At 33.9% G+C, this 24356-nt stretch overlaps 1 protein-coding gene across 1 annotated transcript in view; it reads left to right on the top strand.

Annotated features, from left to right (window-relative positions):
• Positions 1-509: 509 nt before the first annotated feature.
• The window catches only part of PPP1R3A (protein phosphatase 1 regulatory subunit 3A), a 42504-nt gene continuing 18657 nt past the window's right edge, over positions 510-24356 (top strand). Inside the window, exon 1 of the mRNA XM_032753501.2 lies at positions 510-1304. Within this exon, the coding sequence (XP_032609392.1) occupies positions 523-1304 (782 nt within the window). The 5' untranslated portion in view covers positions 510-522. The remainder of the gene's footprint in view (positions 1305-24356) is intronic.

The following is a 24356-nucleotide window of genomic DNA, read 5'->3' as shown; positions in this document are numbered from 1 at the left end:
CTGTCATTATTAGTAGGCTCTGGATCTCTTCAGTTCTATAAATGTTCTTATCTTTTCCTGTTTGCACTTACCTGCTCCATGGATTAATTTAGTCCAAACTACATATTCAGTATTGTGATACTACTTTTATTTTATTTAAAAAAATCCACATTTCCATTTTTAACATCAACTAATTAAAATAATATTTTTATCCTAAAGTTCCAGGATTTCCAATACAGCAGAACATTATTTAAAAATATCTGTGTGGAACTTAGCTCATAAGCAAATACAACTTTAAAAACTGCCAGTTAAATCTGAAACATACTGGCGGGAGTAGCATGGATGCTATCATATTCAAGGCCTTTAGAGGGAGGCTAGCAGGGTTGCAGGCTAGCATAGTTGACACGCCATTGGACCTATTTATAGAGCTGACTTCTTTTTGCAGTGTCAACTGTAACGTTATACTTATTTTAAGCCTCAGTATCTCAAGTGTCAGCCTCTACTAGTTGTACATTTCTCTCTTATTTAATATCAGAGAGCCCAATGGAGCCTTCTGAAGTACCTAGTCAGATTAGCAAAGATAATTTTTTAGAAGTTCCTAATTTATGTGACTCTCTTTGTGAAGATGAAGAAGTTACTTTCAAACCTGGTTTCTCCCCTCAACCGAGTAGACGAGGTTCTGATTCTTCTGAAGACATATACCTGGATACCCCATCTTCAGGTACTAGAAGAGTTTCATTTGCTGATTCCTTTGGATTCAATCTCGTGTCTGTTAAAGAATTTGATTGCTGGGAATTACCGAGTGCTTCAACTACTTTTGACTTAGGGACGGACATTTTCCACACAGAAGAATATGTTTTAGCCCCACTGTTTGACTTGCCTTCTTCAAAAGAAGATCTTATGCAACAACTCCAAATACAGAAAGCAATACTGGAGTCAACTGAGTCTCCTCCTGGGTCTACAAGTATCAAGGGTATTATTCGAGTTTTGAATGTTTCTTTTGAGAAGTTAGTATATGTAAGAATGTCTTTAGATGACTGGCAGACACATTATGACATTTTAGCAGAATATGTTCCTAATTCATGTGATGGTGAAACTGACCAGTTCTCCTTTAAGATTTCATTGGTTCCTCCTTACCAAAAAGATGGCAGTAAAGTTGAGTTTTGTATACGTTATGAAACTTCTGTTGGTACATTTTGGTCAAATAATAATGGCACAAATTATACATTCATTTGTCAAAAGAAAGAACAAGAGCCAGAGCCTGTAAAACCATGGAAGGAAGTTCCTAACAGACAAATAAAAGGCTGCTTAAAGGTAAAACCAAGGTGAGGATATATCTTACAAATTTTGTTATTCGTAATCTTAAAGTTTTTATGTCATTCTTTATTTCATGTGTTGTAAGAAAGTCACTCTATTTAAAAATATACTGCTTGCTATGTAAAAAACAATGATGCCAGGCTTTAACAAGGTCAAAGCTATTCAAATAATAGCACTGTGTTATCCTTTCTACAAATGTGAGAAAAAATATGGCTATAATGCAATAGGTTGGGAGAGAAGTGCACTGTGTATACTACTTGCCTAATGAGTTATAAATTATTCCTGTTCAAACCATGAAATCTAGGTTATTCACATATAAAATTATTTACTTTGACATTTAAAGTACTTTTATTTTCAGTCGTTTTTAAATGTCTATGCTTTCCTTTGAAACAATTTTGACTAACGTAAAACTATATTTCAATATGTATCTAGTTCTCAGAAATTTGTAAACTTCTCCCAAAAGCTGCAAAGAACTTCTTAATAACTGTTTGAGCTATACAGGGATGTTTGAAGTGATACATGTTAATTTAAATTATAAAAGAAATGACCTTAATGATTAACAGAAGGACATAAGTACATCAGTTATATATGAGTTACACACAAAATTTCATTAATTATAACCAAGAATAACATTATGGAACACAAATTAGTATAATTTAGTAAAAGTCAATGGAGCAGAACAAAAAATGACCCAAATATAAATAGGGATATTCAGCTATATAGATTAGAGATTTGGGATGTGACCCCTCATTAGTAACCTTGCTGTCTTGTTAATGTGAAAAATAAGAAAAACTGGCATTCAGCTGTCTCGATAGTACATAGCTGGCTAATTTCTGTGACACTAGGTAAGTAGAGAAAACATTCAGGAGAAGTGAGACCCCTTCTGCTCCTCAGTATCCCAGAAGGAAAGTCTACATTGCTTCAGCCACAGGCAAATGTTTGATCATCCTCTGAGTGCTCCATCCTAACTGTCCCTAAACCCAAGGATTTTGGTAACTGTACCAGAAATAGTGTAGTATAGGAAATAGGAAAGATAGGAAATAGGGAAGGGAACTGTTTTGGAAACAAGACACCCAGATTTAATTCTCTAAGGGGAATTTAATACAAAGCATAAGATATTATATTGGGAAATTTTTTAAAAAATTATGCTTTAAAGGATAAATAATAACCACTAAATGCATTGTTCCAATGTATTAATAAACTAAATGCAGTATAGATGGAAGCAATTCAAACATATACATTATGTTTATTTTCATTTTCCTTTAAAGTCATTTGAAATACCGGCTTAATCAACTTCATGAATTAGGCCAACTTTCTTGGTCTAAATCAAACTTTCTTTGATTTTAACTGATGCTGTTAGGACAGAGAGTATAATAATAATCTCTACATAGGCTAAAATAATAATTTGGATGTTTATGAAATTAACACATTAGCTACACTAACAAAATAAGTTCAACATTATTTAGCAAACTAATTTATATGCATAAATACATACATATTAAATACTTTAAAAAGAGATAATCATTAGTGAATATCTGTTAAACACACTGCAACTTGCTCTATATGTTAGAGAAAACAAAATTTAGAAAATGCGCAGCATTATTGTCTAAAAGCTCATAAAAGAGGCAGTGTTGAACTCAGCGGATTTTTCTGCAATTTAATGCAGTTTTAAAATTCAAGCAATACCTGCTGAACTGTGGTTTGGATAGGGGATTCCTTTGATTCCTTTGATAGGCCAAACTTGACTGATACCAAGACAAAGATTAGCCAACTGATAGGCCTCATCTTCTACCTTGGTCATAATATTTTTGGAACTTCTCCTAGTTGAAGATAATGTAGAACTATATGTATCCACACATACATTTGTATTCAGAACAGTAATCACTGGATTCACAGCGGACACCATTCAAGTTTTAATATTGCTTTGGGGAAAAACCTGAGAAGAACTAAACCACAAAATGGTCTGAAGGCCTGTAAAGTTTCCTAATGAGTTATAAAAATGGAAAAAATCTCTCTCCCTCAAAACCACAAGTACATTTTCTGCACTTCTGTAACTTAAAAATGACCAACATAATTCAAACCACATTTTGAAAAAAGCATTTGCCTCTGGAGGAGGCATTTTATGCTGAATTTCAGTCCAACATGAATTTTTACATCTGATTTATATACCACTCAAAATGGAGTGCATAAAGGAAATCCTGACAGATCCTTAGAACAGCATGTGCCATAATAGAATATTTATACAGCTTTTCCATGATATAATTTATATGCAATGAGGTTTCAAATATTCCTAAAACTCACACAAGAGAGCATTATCAAATTTCTAAATGAATATTGCAGTTGGATTTTATTGTGAAGAGTTTGGTTAGAGAAAAACAGCACACCTTATTGGTGTTATTTTACAAAATATGTACTTGACTAAAATAAAAATGAACTAATACTTATTTGATCAAAAAATTATAGATCCTAAAATCTCCTCCTCTCTCCAAATAGTTACAGAATCTAAATGGGTCATTTCTGAGCATTTCTACACTTCCTATGTAGCTTAATTTGGAGGTTATTTCTTTCAGAAGGTAAAAACAGAATATATATATATGTATATATTTGTATGTGTATATACGTATATACACATATGTATGTATATGTATATACGTATATATACATATGTATGTATATGTATATACGTATATATACATATGTATGTATATGTGTATATACGTATATACACATGTATGTATATGTGTATATACGTATATATACATATGTATGTATGTGTGTATATATGTATATATATGTGTATATATATGTATGTACATATACATACATATATATGATTTTTTTCTTTATACCTGCAAATAGATTAGTAATAGTGTGTAATATCATAGTTAAAATGAAAATCAGGCTGCCCTAGTGTAGAGAATAACAGCTAACTTCAATTATTCTTAATACAAAAGTTAATTTGCTATCAGGGTCCCTGAGATTGTATCTTCTGAAAGTGTCAATAATCCCTTCTAATAAGTATGGAATGAACGAATGTGGAAATACATTTAGGTAGGATTTCTGTTAAGTCAATCACCCACCCAGGCATTATGTTTTCTCTATGGAGATTTTTCTTATGTTAAGAGTTTGCAAATCTCCACATTGGTGTGGGTTGTCTATTTTCTTTTGATGCCTGATAGTCTATACACTTTGGACAGAAAGAACTATGTAGAGAGAGGAGGAGGCAGAGCTTGTAACTCATAGGCATGTGGTTGAGAGTGACCCAAAGATATTTAATTGCACCGAAAGGCATGCATCATGAGGTACTTGTTAAGTATCACCACATATGCTAGCAAACTAAGCAGATTTCTGATATATCTGATGGGTTTTATTTTAAAATCAATGACAAAAATGACATTGATATAAATCACATTAAATGTACATAGACAAATAAGCTAAAATAGCATGCACAACAATATAACCCCAAAGTTAAGTTTGTAGGCTTCAGAGTTAAAGATATCTGAGTTTGAATCCAAGCTCTCCTACTTGCTAGCAATGTGAACTTGGGCAAGTTAAGCTTGTTTTTCTGGTATGTTAATTGAGAATAACCACAGCTCTATCTCATAGGAGTTGAGATTTTGGTGAAGTAATACATATAAATTTTTAGCACAGTGTCTGCACATAATAAGTTATCAGTAAATGTTAACTGCTGTAAAAAGGCAATGGTAACTTCAGGTTTAGGTGTATCTGAAAAACTGCAAGGCTCAAGCTGCACCAAATTTCTTCTCCTCTTTCCTTCCAGAGCTTCTAAATTTTCAGCTTTGGAGAGCCATTCCTTTGTCTCTTGCAAGATTTTGATCAACAAGGAAAACTAACTGAACTATAAATTTTCTTGAGATATGTGTCACTTTATATATGAATTATCTTAAAGCTGGAAGAGAACTTAGTGAATGTTAAAATTTCCACATTTAATAGATGAAAAAAATGAAGAACTAGACCAAAAGAGATAAAAAGGCATTCATTTAGGATTGAACAGACATGCATATTAATTTCAGTAAAGTTTACACTTAGTAGCCATGTGGCTGTGGGCATATTACTTCAGAGCTCAAAGCCTCAGTTTATTCACCTGTCAAATAAGGGTCATGATGTCTAGTGCCACATTGATTAAAATAAGTTTATATATTTAAAGCTTTTAATATAGCATGTTAGACACACATAAGGATATCATCAAAAGCCCTTCATCACAATTGTCCCTATTATTATCGAATCTTGTTCAGCTAATGTCCTGACTCTTGAACTTGCATTATTTCTCCATACATCATAGGTTTCCTTGTTTCAGGCTCCAAAACTTATTCAACAAATGTTTACTAAAGAACTGTATGTCAGGTTCTGAGTTGTTAGGCAGCAGTATCTAACTGAGAAATGTGGCTGGAGACAGGTGCCTGTGAAGACAAGAGGCCCCAAGGGAAAAGGCCTTGAAAAGCAGAGAGAAATGAAGGGGAGAGAGAAAACACCAAAACCAAGTTCAGATTCTCTGGGTATACAATAGAAGCCATAGATAAAAAATGAAATAAGAATTATTTCCACTTGAGGTTTTCTAGAGTATGTGACCTAGAGCTGACATTGTGTACTTACTGGCCTGGGGGGTGGTCTCCCTTCTCAGCATCTTGGCTTTTTTTCCCCACTGCTTGCTAAATGTATGTTCCTAATGGCTGGGTACACCGGTTGAGTTCATCTGGTTTTGTATTTTATTAAGTGAAACCAATTTATTATTTTAAGTAAAGAAACTGCATGATATAGGTGTTTGATGGTATTTATAACTTGGCCAGGTGAATGCAAATAAAGTCCTAAATGACTTTAATGCCAAAGAAGAAAATTGATTAGTCCTTAATTTTTGTACTGTAGGAAAAAAAACCAGGTACGTTCAGGAATAGGAAAGGGAGAACTCCTTTCTAAAACATAATTTTAAGAATACAGAGGGTTTATCTTTCAGGGTGGTAAAACTGTGATAATGAGGCCAAGAAAAGCATTGGGAAATGGGGTCTAAGATATGGCTACATTGTGTTTCAGTCAGAGCTGTTGGATTGTGAGACTTCCTTAATTTACACGTACAGTATAATCTGGGGTCCTGGAAATAGTCCAAAGAGGTGTAAATAGCCCCAGGAGGCCTTTGGGACCTCATGTATGCCATAACTAACTCGTTTGGAGTCCACACTAATTGTGGAAGCTGGGTCTGTTTAAGGAGGGACCTCTGGCAAGGCCACGTGGAAACATAAAACACAGCTGTGCAGGGCCCATCAGGAGGGTGTTTGGAAGCAGCCAGCTGGTTGACAGCGAGGCGCCAACTGGCTTCGAGTTTCCTTGGAGGTCCACCAAGGCTTCATGGTTTCCTGGTTTTGTGGAAATCCATACCCCATCCTAGACTTTCCCTAGAGTGGTTTTGAAACTTTTCTGAGAGAAGAGGAACAAAAGGGTATCCTCCTTCGGGGTGTCTCTCATGCTGTGGCTGAAAGGAGTCACTATGAATGCCATGCCTCAAATGGATCCTCTGGGATCTCTGAGATCCTATCCCTCCCCACCTGAAGCCCATCTGTGGCCTGTAAAAATAAAGCAGGGCCCACTATTTCTGAGCCAAAAATGCTCTTGGCAAAAAAAAAAAAAAAAAAGAAAAAAAAAAAGGAAGAAAAAAAAGATGGCACCGTTACGAAGTAGGCCAACTTAGTTTTTCACCTTCCTCCACTTCTGCTAACTGTGACTCTCATCCCTATTCCAGGTTTTTACCCCTACCCCTCAGCAGGAAATAACACAGGGGAAAAGACCTCAAGGGCAGATATCTGAAGTGGATCCGATTGCCCAGGGCCCTATCAAACTTTAAAAATCCTCTATAATCTGACACCTCATTTTGTAACCCTGCCTAAAATTTACATATATGTGTTTGTGTATATATATATATATATATATATGTGTGTGTGTGTGTGTGTGTGTTGTATGTTTATATATGTATGTACACACGCACACACGTATGAGATTTTCCTTCTTAAATGCAGACCCCTCGAGCGTGGCAGGAGCTATTTCAATCTTATACCCATTGAGGTCAGTTGCGCGGAGGCACTTTGAGTTTGGATTGAGAAAATGGAAATGTCTGATTTTAGAGCAGAGAGCACTACAGAATACAAGGTAGATTTAAGTACATTGTGATAGGGTTCCATAGTAGTATAAGACTCATGGGGTCTGGAGTACATGTGTATATGGAGGGTGGAGAATTCCAAAAACATTGAAGCATAATGGAAACAGCAAGAGCTTTAAAGTAAGACAAGGCCTTGAGGCTTTAATTCTAACTAATTACTATCTGCTTGTACTTGGATAAATTATATTTTGTATCTATTTTATTCAAGTGTAAAATAGGGATAATAATTTCTACTTGGCAGAGTTGCTATGAGGAATACATTAGCTAACACATACAAGTATCTATTCCAGTTGCTGACATTTTGTAGATACTCAAAATGGTAGTATTAATGACATTGGTGATAAATTCCACATTTTCCAATCTTGTGTATGGCTAGTACTATGCCCGAGATTAATGGAGAAATGCTGTTTTCCCTCATTATCATTCCTGCTACCAGGACCCAGCCTAAAACAAATAGTTTCAAAATTAATCACGTTATGGTTCAATAAGTCTTGGGGGACTAGCCAGGGAGACGAGTATTTATAGCATTGCTTCTATGGGAAAATGATTTCCAAATTTTAGCAACTTCTGGGTTACAAAAAAAAAAAAAAAAAACTTTGGAACATCACCTGTTCATAAATTGGAAACTGAGGACATGTTTTTTCTTAAGGTAGCTCTTCTGAAGATGGTTCTTTTGGACTAAATAACTGAGTTGATTGCACACAATTCACCTTATTATCCCTTTATGCCTATGAATAGAAGATGAAATTGAAGTTTATATAATTCTCTTCTTCTAAGAAAATATATTATGCAACATCAAATTTCGGTCATTCCTCTGTTTTAAAGCATTCTGTGTACCCCAAAACTATAAGAAAAGGAATATATCTCTTTTCAGAGTATTATCTCTCAAATCTTTGCCGGTGTCCATTCTGCTGCTTTAATAGCTTTACTAGGTTAACTAGCATGGTAGTGTTATTATCTGTTAAATAAAAATAACAGCTGGTTTTGAAGCCTTAATCATGCAATCCTGCTGTTTAAAGATCTTATGATAAAAAGATGAAAACAATGAAGTCGCTAAATTTAACTGTTATACTGCATTGCTCAGGGACAGAGACCAATTAAACAAACCTGTCTTAGGAAATTCTAAAATTCCCTCCACACCAAGTTACTCTGAAAATGATCTGTCTGTGTTGTACATCAGCACTATTCAAGTCACAACTATAAATTGAATTTTAATATTGTAATGGTTGTCCTATGTGTAGTCATGGTTTTGATTTTTATTTACACCTTTTGAAATTTGCAGTAGTAAAAAGGATTCAAGTACCCTCCCCATTGATATTTGTAAATTATACTGAATAGTGAAAATGCTTTTCCTAATTATGTGAAAACATTTCTTAGCCCATTGACACCATCAGAATACCATCCGTGGTATTTGGAGAATTAAGCCATGGTACAAACCTAACCTATTGACTCTAAAGCTGTATGAATAACCTCCAGCTGATTTTCATTTTTAAAAATTACTGTGGATGTGTTAACACAATTACAAATCACATAGAATTGCTAAGATAAATTTCAGTTTCACAAACTATATTTGAAATACAAAATATAGTCTATCAACCTCACCTTTTGAAGATTAATATTTATAAATAATTTTATAATATGTTAAAACAACTTAAATCTTGTAAGTACTTACCAATAGAAAAATTGAAGTTTTAAAAAGTCACATTTAGCTGCAGCAGAAAATAGATTATATTGTTTACATATAATCTTAAGTAGGTGCATAAGATTACTGTGTTTATTGTGTTTAGTATTTAGTGTAAATATAGTTATAATTATTGTTTCCAATGTTAATACAGTCCTTGATTTCTGAACAGTTTATGTTGAATCCTTTTGTAGAAGAGACCATCTAATTCTGTCCTTTGCTTTTAGCAGTATTCAGAAAACACTCAGGTTAAATTGTTATATAGTTTCTTCTTAATCATCTTGATATGGTTTGGCTGTGTCCTCATCCAAATCTTACCTTGAATTGTAATAATCCCCACCTGTTAAAGGTGGGGCCAGGTGGAGATAATTGAATCATGGGTTTGATTCAATTATCTCCACCTGGGGCGGTTTCCCCGCCCTACTGTTCTCGCGGTAGTGAATAAATCTCATGAGATCTGATGGTTTTATAAATGGGAATTCACCTGCACAAGCTCTCTTGCCTGCTGTCATGTAAGACCTGCCTTCGCTTCTCCTTTGTCTTCCGTCGTGATTGTGAGGCCTCCCCAGCCAAGTGGAACTGTAAGTCCATTAAACCTCTTTCCTTTATAAGTTACCTAGTCTTAGAGATACCAGGTATCTCTTTATTAGCAGTGTGAGAACAAACTAATACGTATCTCTTGGGAAGATTATGTTCTTCATTAATGTGTTCTATCAGAAAAGTTCCATGACTTTAATGTAGCCACTTATACTGTTCTGTCTTTAGTCATTTATTTACTGTTTCAGTTGAATTAAATGTTGGAATCCCTATCCTTATACATTAAAATCAAGCAAAATTATATTGTTTCTCTCACAGACTTCTATTTTCCATGTCAAATAACCTCAATAACTTTGTTTTTGCCTTGAGGTCTGAATTAGTTAACTAGAAAACAAGTTTGTAGTGTTTTAATGCATATGCCAGAGAAGAAAAAACCCCATCATCAACTGAATTCTCATACGGGGTGAATGGTGTCACTATTACCAGGACCATACATTGCCAATACTGATGGATCAGGAATAGCCCAGTTGGTCAACAGTAGTTTAACTAAGACGATCTCCAAGTCCTGCCTTCTTTGAATTCTCAGTGTTGGAGGTACTATTATTACAGCATTTCTTCTGGGAGTCAGAGAAGGAAAGGAAACTTTATTTTATAAAATTAGAAAGTTAAAAGTACTTCAGAAGATCGCTTCATTTATTCTTCTATCTTACCTAAAAAGATAGCTATATTAGAATTCTTGAAAACTGGACAAATAATGAGCAATTAAGAATTAAAGTTACACTATTTTCTAGATACCTAATTTTAAAATAACATTTCTTTCCAGAATGTAACTGTATAAATAAGATGCTGAACATAACTTTTTAGCCGTTATAAATTTCTTTTTTACATTTTTATTTTATTTTAGATTCAAAGATGTGTGCAGGTTTGTTACATGGGTTTATTGCATAAGGCTGGGGTTTGGACTTCCATTACTCGTATCGTAAATGTAGTAACCATGAGGTGGTTTTTCAAACCTTGCTCCCCTCTTTCTCTTCACAATTCTATCATCCCCCGTGTCTATTGTTTCCATCTTTATGGCCGTATGTACCAATTATTTATCGCTCACTTATAAGTGAGAACATGCAGTATTTGAGTTTCTGTTTCTATGTTGATTCACTTAGAATAATGGCCTCCAGTTAGATCCATGTTGTTGTGAAGGACATAATTTCATTATTTTTAAGAGATGCATTGTATTCCATAGTGTATATATACTTTTTCTTTATATAATCCACCCTCAATGGACACTTAGGTTCATTCCATGACTTTGCTATTGTGAACAGTGCTACAATAACATCTACGAGTGTGTCTGGAAAACAAACGTTGAATAAATTTATAAAAATAAAATGCAGTTTAGACCCAGTGAAATTTAAAGTGGTTTAGATTGTATCCCTTTGTTTTAAAAAGGTTAATATTGTGTCTACAAGCAGAAATTATTTGAATATATGCTAAATTTCTTGACTTTGTGTGTATATATAATTTTAACTAAAAGCTATTCTATCAATGAATATATACAGAATATTGGTACAGCCATTCCAGTTGTTTATTTAGGAAATTAAACATGGGGATCAGTGTAATACTGCCCAGTTACACTCAACTCATCCTTGATGCACCACTTTTTTCTGTGGAAAAAATACACACACACACACACACACGTGCGCACACACATGAGCTTTTCACTTAACCTGATCTCTTTCTTATGTGTGTGTGTAATCCCTATAATAAAGACATTCTTCAGAGAGTTCGTATGTTAATTGGTATTTTATATTTTCTATATCGGTAATATCTCATTCCAAGTTAACGTTGGTAAACCGAGTTAAGTTTTTAGACGTTGGCAATTATGTGAACATTCAAGGCATTTGCTTGCAAATCTCATAAAACCCATTTAGTTCAACAGGACCCCTAGTGCTACTGTCTATCCATATTATGGAACTTGCTTTGACCTCTGATTACTGTTTTTACTTCCTTTAATTTACCAGTATTTCTAGCAACATTTTCCCATGAAAAAGCTAATTCTAGAGCACAACTTTTCCTAAATAAAAAGTTGCTGTTTGTCACTATTACATCTGATGCAATTTATTTATAGGCGAAGAAATTAACACCTAGCAAAAGACTTACCAGATATTTTTGTGTCTGGAAGAAATAGAACCTTTGCCACACTGCCCTCTATATCTGTTTAGTCAGCATGTTTACAATGGTGGCATTTCTAGGCAGCCTCCAGGTATGGTCTATTTTTTTTCAAACCATAACATTATATTTTATCATTCATAATTTTTATATTTTAATAAGTAGTTTTATTCCCTTGTGAAAAATTCAAAAATTATTTTATTGTAAAACACTTCAGTTAATTCTTAGGCTACTTTCAAAGGTCATTTATTACATTTACACCATTTAAAAAAAAAACCAATTACGAAACTACATCTTGCTGGCCATAATATAGGCAGGGTGATGGGAACAAATATGTTGATTTTTTTTGGTTAAATTCTGGAAATGTATTCCCTTAATCCCATGAGGTAGTTATAGATGAAGAAACTGAAACTCAGACTTTTCAAGGTAACTCTTGATGAAACTGGGATTACAGCCGCTTTTGATGTCAAAACCACCTTCCCCTTCACTACTAATGCTGCCTCATTAGGTAGCCATTTGTGAACAGTAAAGGATATTAAATCTCAATAAAGTAGTATACCCTCAATATGCTGAAATGTAAATATTTAGAAAGCTCCTCCAAATTTATGAATACAATGTGATTGTAATAGGACTTTCCTGGTTTCTGATGCTATTCATGAGCAGTAGTGATAAAAATAATACATTATGGGGTTTAACAATCCTATTAATAATAAAAGATTCTGACTTACAGGTAAACATGAATACAGCCAAAAGTATGTTTTTAGAGCTTTCTGTTATGCAGACACTAGCTCTTCCACTTGTGTTCACTGTTTCTATTCAAGCCACTTGCGTGCTTTGAAAACATTTTTTTCCTTGTCTCTTTCTATTCCATTTCCACCTTCCACAAGAACCAGTTTGATTTTCCCTCTTACTTGAGGCTTTCCTAACGTCTCTAATTTATCCAGATCCTTCCTTTCTCTAGGCTCAGCATTTAATGCCTACATCATTCATCTGGTAAATGTTAAATATTACCTATTTCTGCACTTAAGAACTTGTACGTGTGACCTTTTCCCCAAGTTCTTTGAGGTCGGGAATGGTATATTAGTCTAAGTATTCGTCCCCATGTGACTAACAAAAACCTTTGAAAAACTATTAATGGCAAATAGTTTTCTCATAGATAACTCTGAGGCATAATAAAATCCAAAAAGACTTCTGAATAGTTAAATAATGAATTATGTTTATTATAGTTCAAATGATGAATGCATTTATTGTTTTCATGATTTTTAAAAATCAGATGCCCCCTATGCATCTCCATCTGGATCTCCAAGTTGCAAATTACTTTATGTCCCAAGTCAAAGTTACATTTATCCCTCAATCCTATTTCTTCATCTTATATTTTATATTTTGTTTAAGTCATAGTCATCATTCCTATCATTCAAATAAGAAACTTTAATATCATACCTCATTTACCTTTGCCAACTCCTATTCTACATCCATATTATATTATATGGCCATGGCGGTGATGATTGTTCCTTTGATCAAAAATACAAATTATTTTAAAAATTAAGAATGCAGTAGAATATACAGGCTATATTTACATATGTTAAAAACAACAGATAGAAGGGGATTTGTCCCTGCAATAACTACATGTTTGTTGTCTAAATTGAATAAAAATTAATAGATAATTGAACACATTAATCATTGTAACATCTTGTAGACAGTCTAAATTTAGATGGTTTCTTTCAGTTACAAGGATATCAACGAAAAATTGAATTGAGAAATAATATAATCTCCTACAGCATACTCTAATTGTTCAACACTTTCCTCTTTTCTATGACTTCTAAATAAATGATTAATTGTGCCATCATAATTTTACTTTTCTATAAGTTCAAGTAATTCTAACATCTCAAAAGAAATATTTATTGGTCAGCCTTTGGCCTTCTTTATGATTCATACCAGTGGGACCAGAACAAGAAACATCCAATAGGCTGAATAACAAAAGACCAAAGGTAGAAATTCTATGTTCACCGATCAGAAATGATTTACTTACCTTTTTCTTCTTGACAGGGCCACTGCTCATATTAGTGCTGACGCTTATGTGGTCCTCACTGATGCTGGCATCCCTAGACATTCTACTGGTTGTATTCCACTGACATTTCTATCTTGAGATTGCGGAGTCTTGGTCCTTCCCTAAATGAAACAAAGAGCAAAACAAAAACCTAGAACCAGTAAGAGTAATGCAATGCATCTGAATGTTTAAACTGAAGACCTACAAAAATTTAGTGTGATGTGTCTGCTACACTCTATTGTATACTACTTAAAAGGTTTTTAAAAATGACTTTTGATAAAATTTTAGATTTATAGAAAAGTTACAGGAAGAATAGAAACAATTCCCATATTCATGTATATAAATATTTTAAACTGTGTAACAGAGGGGTCTAGTTGCATTGATTCTTGTAGGCAAGGGCTTTTACTTTTGTAAACTTTAAGCAATGGGAATTTTTAGTTTGTAGCTGATTGCTGATTTTACTGAATATAAAACATTTTAAATATTTTGTGAAAATATTGACACACTCAAACAGAATAGTACTATCAGGCATATTATGACACTCATAACTCTTAAAATTATAGTATTTTTATGACAATTGGAAACATATTTTAGGAAATTAAGGTGAAGTCTAAATAATTATGTATTTTATATAGCAAAAATAATCCATCTATTATACATCAATTAATTCTTACATTACTGTCTTTAATCCTCATAGTTTTCATTAAGAATTCTAGTATAATTTTTCCTAATACTCTTGCGAACTTCATTGTACAAAACCTGAAGTCTCCACCCAAAGTAAAAATGTGTTATGGAGGTAGGTAATATGTGGTATTTGTAAGTATTTTGCTTTCCACTTTCTCAGAATAATTGTTTCCGTGAAAGTGGCTAAAAGGTAAAATTTTATTGATACATTTTGTTGTTTTCCTATTAGCTTCAATATACAAATATGGGTCCCAGTGAAAACATTGTGAGATTGAATTAAACATATTTTTGAGAAAGAATTAGCTGTTGACTGAACAATATGGAGGGATACTGTTTTTAGTACAATAGAATATACTTGTCTGTACAAACTGTGACTTATGAAGCAATTAATTTTTGAAACCCTTTATATAATTTTGCTGACATAATTATTTTGTATTTCCTATATACGTTTCCTATATACATAACTATATATACATACTATATATATATATACTATATACTACATACATACTATATATATACTATATACATAACTATATTGTATTTCCTCAATTTCTGGGTAATTCTTTGACCACTTATGATGATTTTGGACCAATTTCCTTTTATTCTTTTAATTTTGTATTTGAGGGTCTGTAACATTTGTTAGAACTTGGCTACAAAACCAGGTAAGAATCTCATCTCGTGTATAGTGAACTGTAGTGTATTGAGAACTTGAGATTTATGGTGTTTTTACCATGTTAATAAGTTAGCTTGTTCTTCATCAATTTAGAATTTGCTATTACATAAAATTATATTTTTTAAATCTCTCTATTATGACTTCTTAGGTGATATAACATTATCTCCCATTACTTCACAGTTACATTGTAGTAAGCAGAGCCAGTCCCATTTCACATAAGAAGAAATTTGTCAAAGGAGATTTATTTGATCAAGTCCAGGAAATATGTAACAGGCAAAGCTGGGTTTGGGATTTAAGGTCTTTAACTCCCTATAGCTCTGAGGCATAGTGCTTCCATAAACTAATTATTCATAAAGAATTTATAGTCCCTAATTTACATAGAACTCTTTTAGGTAGCTTCTGTCTCTAAGCAAAGATTTGGTTTAGTGATAATATTTGTACACATGAGAAGTTAGCTATCGACATGGTATTTACCAAATAGAGTGAAACATACTTGGACGAATTCATAGGAGATAAAGAGCAATAGGCATTAGAAAAACGATTATACTGCAGGCTACCACGATTAGAGACAGCACCACAGAGGAATTGAATTTGACCTGCAAATGGTAAAATTTGTGAAGGTGGAGAAGGAACAGAAGAATATTTACATACAGTATAAATATGCTTATGGAGATGAATGTACAGAAAGTAAGTTGAAGATGTTATTAATCACACTGCCTGAAATGAAAGGAATTGTGGGAGTCAATCTTGAAAAGCAAGATTGAAAAAGAGTTGTACAGTCTTGCTAGGCTGAAGATTTTGTGCTTTAGTCTCTATGCTCAAGAACAAAGTATTTTTGGTTATATTAATCCAGAAAGAGTTTGGAGGGCACATTAGAATGGAGAAAAATGTATGATTCAGTTTGCTAACTGTAAGGAAGAGAATTGAATGTAATCGTATTGAGTATGATTTCCCAACTTTTTTCTCCTTAGAGGTTTTGCATTGATGATGTTATACGAATGGTCCTTCATTGCCTTCTGCTGAAGGAATTTATGAACACCATGATACTTACAGGGCATATTTTGGGGACGTCATAGTTTAAATAATTGTTTCTGTGTTCATAAGCATTTTTATTTACTTGTCTATACTTGTTGCTATGTTTAAAACATGGGTTTCATCCTTTTCCCATTATCAATATTAAGTACTCAATTCTTCTATAGGTCATTTTTTATATAAATAAGATACATATTGCACAGATTTTAGCTATTTCTATACCTATTTCATGGGTGATTCATCTTACTACTCTGGCGGTGCTTAAGGGAATTTTCTTATTGTAATTAGTTTAATCCAAATTATTCCTTAAAAATCTAAAGTTTACACTTTTACCTAATGAAAAGGATTAATCTAGGCACCTCAATCTTTATCCTCTTAGATGGATATATGGGAACTACTCTACTATGGTTTCTTCTGTAATACCAGTGACTTCAAGGTTGAGAGGGTATGGATCTTGGTTAACATTAAAGAAAAAAATACACAAATATCTAGCAAAACTCTTACTATGCTCTTAGCTTGTGTATTGATGGAAAGTAAAAAAAAAAACAATCAGTGACTGGAAGAAATGAATGATGAAGGACCATCAGTCATTCAATAAATATTATTGAAAACATACTATGTGCCAATATTGTTCTAAGCACTGAGGATACATTAGCAAAAAGACAATGCTATTCTTATGTAGCTTACATCCTAATGGAAAGAAAACTAATAATAAGTTATAAGTATAAAGAACAACTAAAGTTACCAGATAAATGCAATTGAGAAGCATAAGCAGAATGAGTGTTCTTCCTTCACTTTCTCAAAAGAATGCACTTCATCGAGAAGGTGACAATTGATCAGAGACTTGAAAAGAGTCAGTGACGACTCTGTTCTACGCTGAAGGAACCACCCGGTACAAATTCTCTAAGAAGGGAGTGAACAGGAATGTCTGCAGACTAGCAAGAAGGCCAGTGTGGCTAAAGCAGAGTGAGTGAAGGTGAACACAGCAGGAGATGCGGAGAGCTCACAGAGAGGCAAGCTGACTCTGACTGCATGGATTGCATTAAAGTGCATTGTAAGTCTTTATCCAAGTGGAGATGTAGAGTGGACAATTAGATGTAGTCTGCCATTTGGGAGAGAGTTCTGGGCTAGTACAAATTTAGGAGTCTTCAGGCTATAAACGGTATATTAAAATGTAAGACTAGAAGTCATCACCAAGAATATATCATACATAAAGAAGATAACAGGCCAGGCGCTGTGGTTTGTGCCTATAGTCCCATATACTTGGGAGGCTGAGGCTGGAGTATCACTTGAGTTCAGGAGTTGGAGTCTGCAGTGAATAATGATTGTGCCCCTCCACTCCAGCCTGGGTGACAAGGTGAGACTCCATCTCTTAAAAAAAAAACACACACACACAAAGAGAAAAGAGGAACAGGACTGAGTTCTCAGAGATTCCAACATTAAGAGGCCAGGAAAAAAGATAAGGAAGAAAACAAAGATCGTTAAAATTAGGAGCCAAGTTATACAACATGCTTCTTGTTTTCTAAAAGTTATGACTAAAATTGTATATACGAAATGACTTCAGTTATAAACTTAAAAATCCCTGTTTTGATGCTCGTAGTTTGCAAAAGGTGGCATTTGTTTATGATCTTTTTTCAACAACCCTGTGATGTAGGTCAGGCTGATGTTATTATCTCCATTGTGACAATTGCAGAAAGAGGATTAAAGAGGCTTGCAATACCTTTTGAGGTCACAGAATGAGTATGTTGGTTTTGAGGGTAATTGAAAAGAATACTTTTGACACCACTGCATATGATCTTTCTACTGTGTCCTGCCACATGACCCCTTACCACTCGCAGCTAACCCTGGACCAGTTTGCTTAGTTAGAAAGAGTTCTGTCACGAAGATCGTTGGCAAGGAGGGTTAAGAATATTAAAATGAAAAAAGCAAAACACATTCTTTATTTCATAATTTTTTCTGTGACATTCCTACTTTAACCCATTCACAATTTTATTTCATTGAGGAGAAATTAATTTGGAATATAAACTTCCAGGTTTTTTCCTAGGTTGATGCAAATGTATATACACACTGTTGCCATGTTTTAAATAGAAGTGAAATTATGCAATGCCTGTGTATTGGACTACGACCTGCTTTTTTCTGCTCATCAATATATTAGGTACACTGTCGTGGGCCAGCTATAGAGTTGGAGAGTCTAATTTAGAAGGGGGATGGTGTCTATGTTTGGAAAATGTTCAGGTAATGGACCTTCTCCATCTGTTTTCATTGGGTTTTAATGCTCCTTGGGGCTCCTATACCCTCTTTGGATTATTTCACACAGAAATGTCACTACCCATAGTGAGGGAGAGTGCAGGAAAAGTGCGGATGAACACATGCAATTGGTGGCTTGTCTTTGAACTCTTTGGGGATCCCTTTTACCTTTACTCTAGCTGCCTTCTTGCTGTCCAGATCTTCAAATTCTATCCTTCAGGTTCATCTTCTCCCACTGAAGGACCCAGTTGCTAATTCTGAGTGGAAGTAGAATTGTGTTACAGTAAATCTCTTCAAAGAAGAAATTCTACATCTGCATTATTTAAAAAAAATACTTAATCATTGTAACTATCATTTTTTGTTTCAAAATATCTTAACTTGAATATTAATTTCTAGTACTGTGCAAGTTGGATAAGTTTATGTAAATTAGTACTTAGAAAATATTTTTTATAAAATTAGTATATATACATGTATACTATTTACCATTATACATACTTAGATATATCATGTATAGCACTGTATGTATATATAAAAATCACTATATATACACATAAAGTGCTATATATAATATGTAAATATACATTTTTAATATGTCATATATACAATAAGAGTATATACATACTATATATGTATGATATATATCAATATTTTATGTATAATGACATATATAATGATGTCTGTATAAATCAAGCAAACCATTGGAAAGCGATGATTCTGAAAGACTGCAAGTGTAATCTTGCAAGTGCCTTCACTTATATACCATATTAGGAAGAAAGAAAAAGACCAGAATATATATGGTTATGGTATTTTTATATGAAATATTCTCTTACACATAATAAACTCCTAATACATTAAACTACCAACATTATCCATGAACTTGCATTTAAACCATTATATTGCAGTTCTACCTTCTTCAATAACTGCCACTTTATTATTTTCACCTCAAGACTCTATTTATTTTATGAGATATACTTTGTGGTACTTGCATTTATAGTAATTGCACTATTCACTACATAGTGCGACAACTGGAAAACATTTTGCTAGCCCAAGTCTAAATCTTCATAAACATGATCAAGTTTGTAATAAGCAGAAGTTGTTAACATAGAAATGATAAATGTTTCCTACCTAAAACATCATCTAGGCTTCCTTTCAGTTAAAAAAAAAAGTAAATTTAAATGCATTGAAGTATGGAGAGATAATCCTCATGATGAGTGAAAATTAATTGTTTTATAGACTTAGTAGCAGAAGTGCAATCCATATACAATTTACATTAATGCTAGCATGTTTGATTATGCATGCCCCTCTCGTCCTCACTCCTCTAGAAAACCTTAATAGCAGAATATTTTTACTAAAGGGCTTAATTTCACATTAACCATACCTTCATATAGTAAAAGCCGATGTAGAATAGCAGTATAAACCAGTGCTTCTCAAAACTGGCTGCACATAGCAAAGAGAAAAATAAGGCACCCACACCCAGATCCAACTACAAAGACTGTAAGTTAATTGGTCTGGGGTGGTTTCAGGCTTGGTATTTTTAAAAGGTCTCCAGACTACTCTAATGTGCACAAAGATTGAGAATGACTGATGTAAACAAAGGACATAAATACTGGTGTTTTGAGTTATAATTTAAAAAATAATGAAGATCTTGTAACTAGTCACACTATCCACCAAAAGAATAATGCTATTTAAACAAATAAAAATTAGTAAATCCAAATAAAACAACACTTTAGAAAATGTGGCATGAAGTATTTTTAAGTATTAGAAACAATATTAAGGATGTGGGACATTCAGATACAAAGATAAGCTTTATATATTTATTAAAGATACTTTGCTGCCTCAGTGATGACTTGGAAAAAAAGAGAACATTTCTTTGGGAGAAAAGGTACATCACACAGCGTGGCAAAGTTAATTTTCATTTAGAATGAAGTAAACTTTTAGAAAGTATTCATTTTTCTTTTTAAAGACATTGGATGAAGTGGTAAGCACAGATTTTAATCAATAATACACTACTGAAATAAGGAAGTGGGGTACATCATGAACTGAACTCAGCTTGAATTGGTACAGAGGTGACTGGGCATTTTTAGGGGAGAATTTTTAAGTAGAGAAGGGGCAAATAGTGTCCGGGTGAGTTCCTGACTCTTAGTAGAGTCAGGAAACTGAAAAATTGCAAAGGACTGGTCTTTATAAATGCTGATTAGGCCAGTCAGTCTGTTAGCTTGAAATTCTAGTTAGGATTCTGTCCTTCCATAGACTGGGAAATAGAGACCCTATCCTTCCGGATGATTACATTTTAATGAAATGGCTTTCAGGCCCTGGAAAAAGACAATACTGAATTGTAGGACACACATATACATCTTAACACACAGAGAAAGGATTTACACTTGTGCGCCCTTTTTAGTAAAACTCTAAGAAATGGTGGCCGGGGCCTTATCTTCAGGTGTTGGCTGGAACGAACAATAAATTCTTTTGGCAGCCTTGAGCTTTCTCAAGCAGGCGCTTTAAGTATGGCTAGGGTCATCCTAGAAATATGGCCTTGAGCTTTAGAAAAGATGTTAGTATTTGCTTAAGTCTTTTATTGTGGGGAAAGGAGGAGGACAAAACCATTTGTGTTGAGAGGCTGTAGTTTGTGTAGGCCAGGGTTGAGGCCTAGTCAAGAATATGGGCCTGAAGAGCCTGGCTAGAGTTTGGTCAAAGAGAAAATTTTTATCATTATCTTTGTCACTAAGATCTAATTGTACTCATCTTTTAGTTGTTTTTGTTGGACACATATCTCTCTCACTACCATGCCCCATGATATTCCATCTGCCTGGAATATTCTGCTCTGTCTTCTTCATCTCAGTAGTGATACTAAGCCCTCAGGACTCAAACAAAATGTTCCCTCTGCCAGGAGGCCTTCCCTGGCCACCTCTGTTCTCTGAGTTTGACTTAGTTCTCTTATTATTTTCTTCTATTGAACTCCATGCTACCCCAGTCATTAAGCTTACAGCTGTGATTTTAAAGTGCTGTTTTGTGTTATCCTTCATTAGACTGTAAACTTTATAAAGGCAGAATTTGATGTCAACCTGAGCTAGGGGTTTAGCTTCTAGCCCAGTACAAATTAAATATTTGTTGAATGAACACATGTTGAATTTTATCCAACATTACTCTGAATTGGTATCATATGCAATAGACGGATTGAGTCCTTTAAACTCACTGGGTAGCAGTGTCCTTCCAAGTGTCGACTATAATGTCCTGTGCTGCTTTGTTAAAAGTGTGACAGAGATCCCCATCCTTATCAACATAACTGCATCTCAGCAGAGTTTGGCTCTTGCACTTCACTCCTTTAGCAATCCCCGTGCGTGGTCCATTTCCTCAGTCACCTGCTGTTTGCCTTTCTCGTTTTATCTGGTTCTCAACTTGACCTTTCCAGAACACCATATTGCTCTTATACTAATTTTCAACAGTAGTCATCTTAGTGAACGCTTCTCACTTCATGTTAGGATTTTCTGGTAATAAATTCTACTCATTTAATCAGGGACCCAAAAGCCTTCAATGGGGCAAGTTGTCTTGGCACTTATAAGCTCATCCTGACCTCCTTCATCCCCTCCAGTGAGTGGCTCCAGCGAATATAAGATGGTGTCTATGCTGTAAACTTCTAAGCTTCCTACATAATTTGCATAACTTTTTTTTTTTTCTTTTAAGGGACAGGGCCTCATTCTGCTGCTCAGGCTGGATTGCAGTGGTGCAATCATAGCTCACTGCAGCTTCGAACTCCAGTAACTATTTGATGTTTTCTGGCATTCAATATTGAAATCAATGTTAGCCAGAATAAGAAGTGTAATTAGCTGCTTGTGATAATCATGTTAATTAGCATAATTTATTGTAAAACATATTACCTCATATTTAAAGAGTTTTAATCAAATAAAATCTATGTAGGATCTCCTCAAGATAGTGAGGACCTTAAAGCTAACTTAAAAATTATACAAATTAATTTATATATATGGAGATATAATTATTTTATACTCAATAAATATAGACTTCTGTAGACCCACTGCAGTGCTTAGGATATATGGAGTTTATAAGTAAAGAACTAAGGGTCTGTATCTCCCGAAATTTAGGAGAGAAATAGTAATGAAAGATTGTGTTGTACTTTAGATCAGGCTAGAATAATAAAGTGTCAAGAAAGTGAATATAAGCAATATTTAAAGTCTCATATGAAAAGTTATACTGTAACATATTTTCCATAACATGGCATATGAATAGGCTTCAAAAAATACTTGAATACCTTTCCATGGATTCTGTAGCTAATTCTCTTGCAGGAATGTAAGTTTGATTCCCTTCTTCATAGACTGTTAGTTCAAAGACTGAACAACTTTTACTCCATATGTTTTTTTCATAAGGGAATGTGTTAATTTTTTTGCATAAATGCAAAATGCCAATATAATAATAATAGGTGATGCTTCCTGCTTGCTTGCTGTATGCCAGACATTGAGTGGCTTACATCTGTTTCCTCATTTATTGTGTTACATTGGTATCAAATACTCTTACTTGATTTAATTGCATTCTTTTGTCTGGTGTCCTCTCTTGGGCCTTTCTCTGCTCTCTTTTTCGGTATTCCATTCCACTGTGTTTTCCCCACCCACCTTCAGTCCAAATTATTCAACTGCTAATTATGCTACTCATGTTTCATTTTTAAAAACAAGTGCTTTCTTCACTTTGATATGTCTTTAGCCAAAAACCAATTTCACATTGGAGAAAAATATAAAAGCAGCTTTTGTACTGAATTTTGACTGGTTTAGTCAAAACGGTGCAAGCAAGTGGTTTGTATGTATAAACTAGCCTTAAGTAAAAAACAACAGAAACCCAAAACTAAAAAAAAAAAAAAAAAAAACCCATGAACTGAAGAGGAGTTCTCTGAATGTGAAGTGGTAGATTCCATATCAGTATAGGCTCTTTTATGAAGAAATCTGTGACAGAGGATGGAAGAAACAAAATAGTTCACAAAAGGTGTGGGTGAGGGGTTGACAAAGAAAATGTGTAACACAAAATATGGGCATTTGTGAGGTATGCCTCAGTGCTTGGCATTCATAATTTGCATATTAAGAAGTCACGCGTCTGCACGTTAATGAATCCCCAACTAGTCTCTGACACAATAGACTGATAGTCCCTGGAGGAGTCATTATGGCCTATCATGTCAATGATCCGCATATTAATGACTGTCTTATACACTCATCAACAGGTAGCCTAATAGGCTTCCATTGAGTTCTTTTTCATTTGCTTTATAAATATATCCTCTCTTCTCTTCCTTTTGTAATACTATTGTGAAGAATTGACAAAAAGGTGCATTAAGATGATTTTAATGTGTGACGTAAGTTCATCAAAGCATTAAATTTAGAAATAATGCTTTAAGACTTACTGAGTCTGCATAGAAAACTTTTCAAATGCTGTTAAATACAAATCCAGTTTAATAATAGGGTTCTTGTTTGGATTTTAATGCAAACTAACCCAATTTACTGTATTTCTATTTTCCCTGATACATTAATTTATGGCATGATTAGCATAAGTAGAATAACTGATTTGAAAATATGTTTGTAAAATGGAATTGCTTGAAAATAGATATAAATTCCAACAGATTTCATATCATAGAGACATCTAACCACTTATAAAAACTATAAAGCAGTAACTGATAATATAAACAAAAACATAGAGGAAATACTAGACATATATTTGATTGCATAGCAATCCAGAAACATGCCCAGGATCTAAAAAATGACTTCATAGCTTTTAAAGTTAATATTTAAATAAGATATTCACTTCATTGTTGTGACTACTTTTAACATTCTAACTT

The sequence above is a fragment of the Hylobates moloch genome, unplaced genomic scaffold, assembly GCF_009828535.3.
Source record: "Hylobates moloch isolate HMO894 unplaced genomic scaffold, HMol_V3 SCAFFOLD_1, whole genome shotgun sequence".
NCBI classification, from domain to species: domain Eukaryota; kingdom Metazoa; phylum Chordata; class Mammalia; order Primates; family Hylobatidae; genus Hylobates; species Hylobates moloch.
This window is presented reverse-complemented; position numbering and strand designations above follow the sequence as displayed.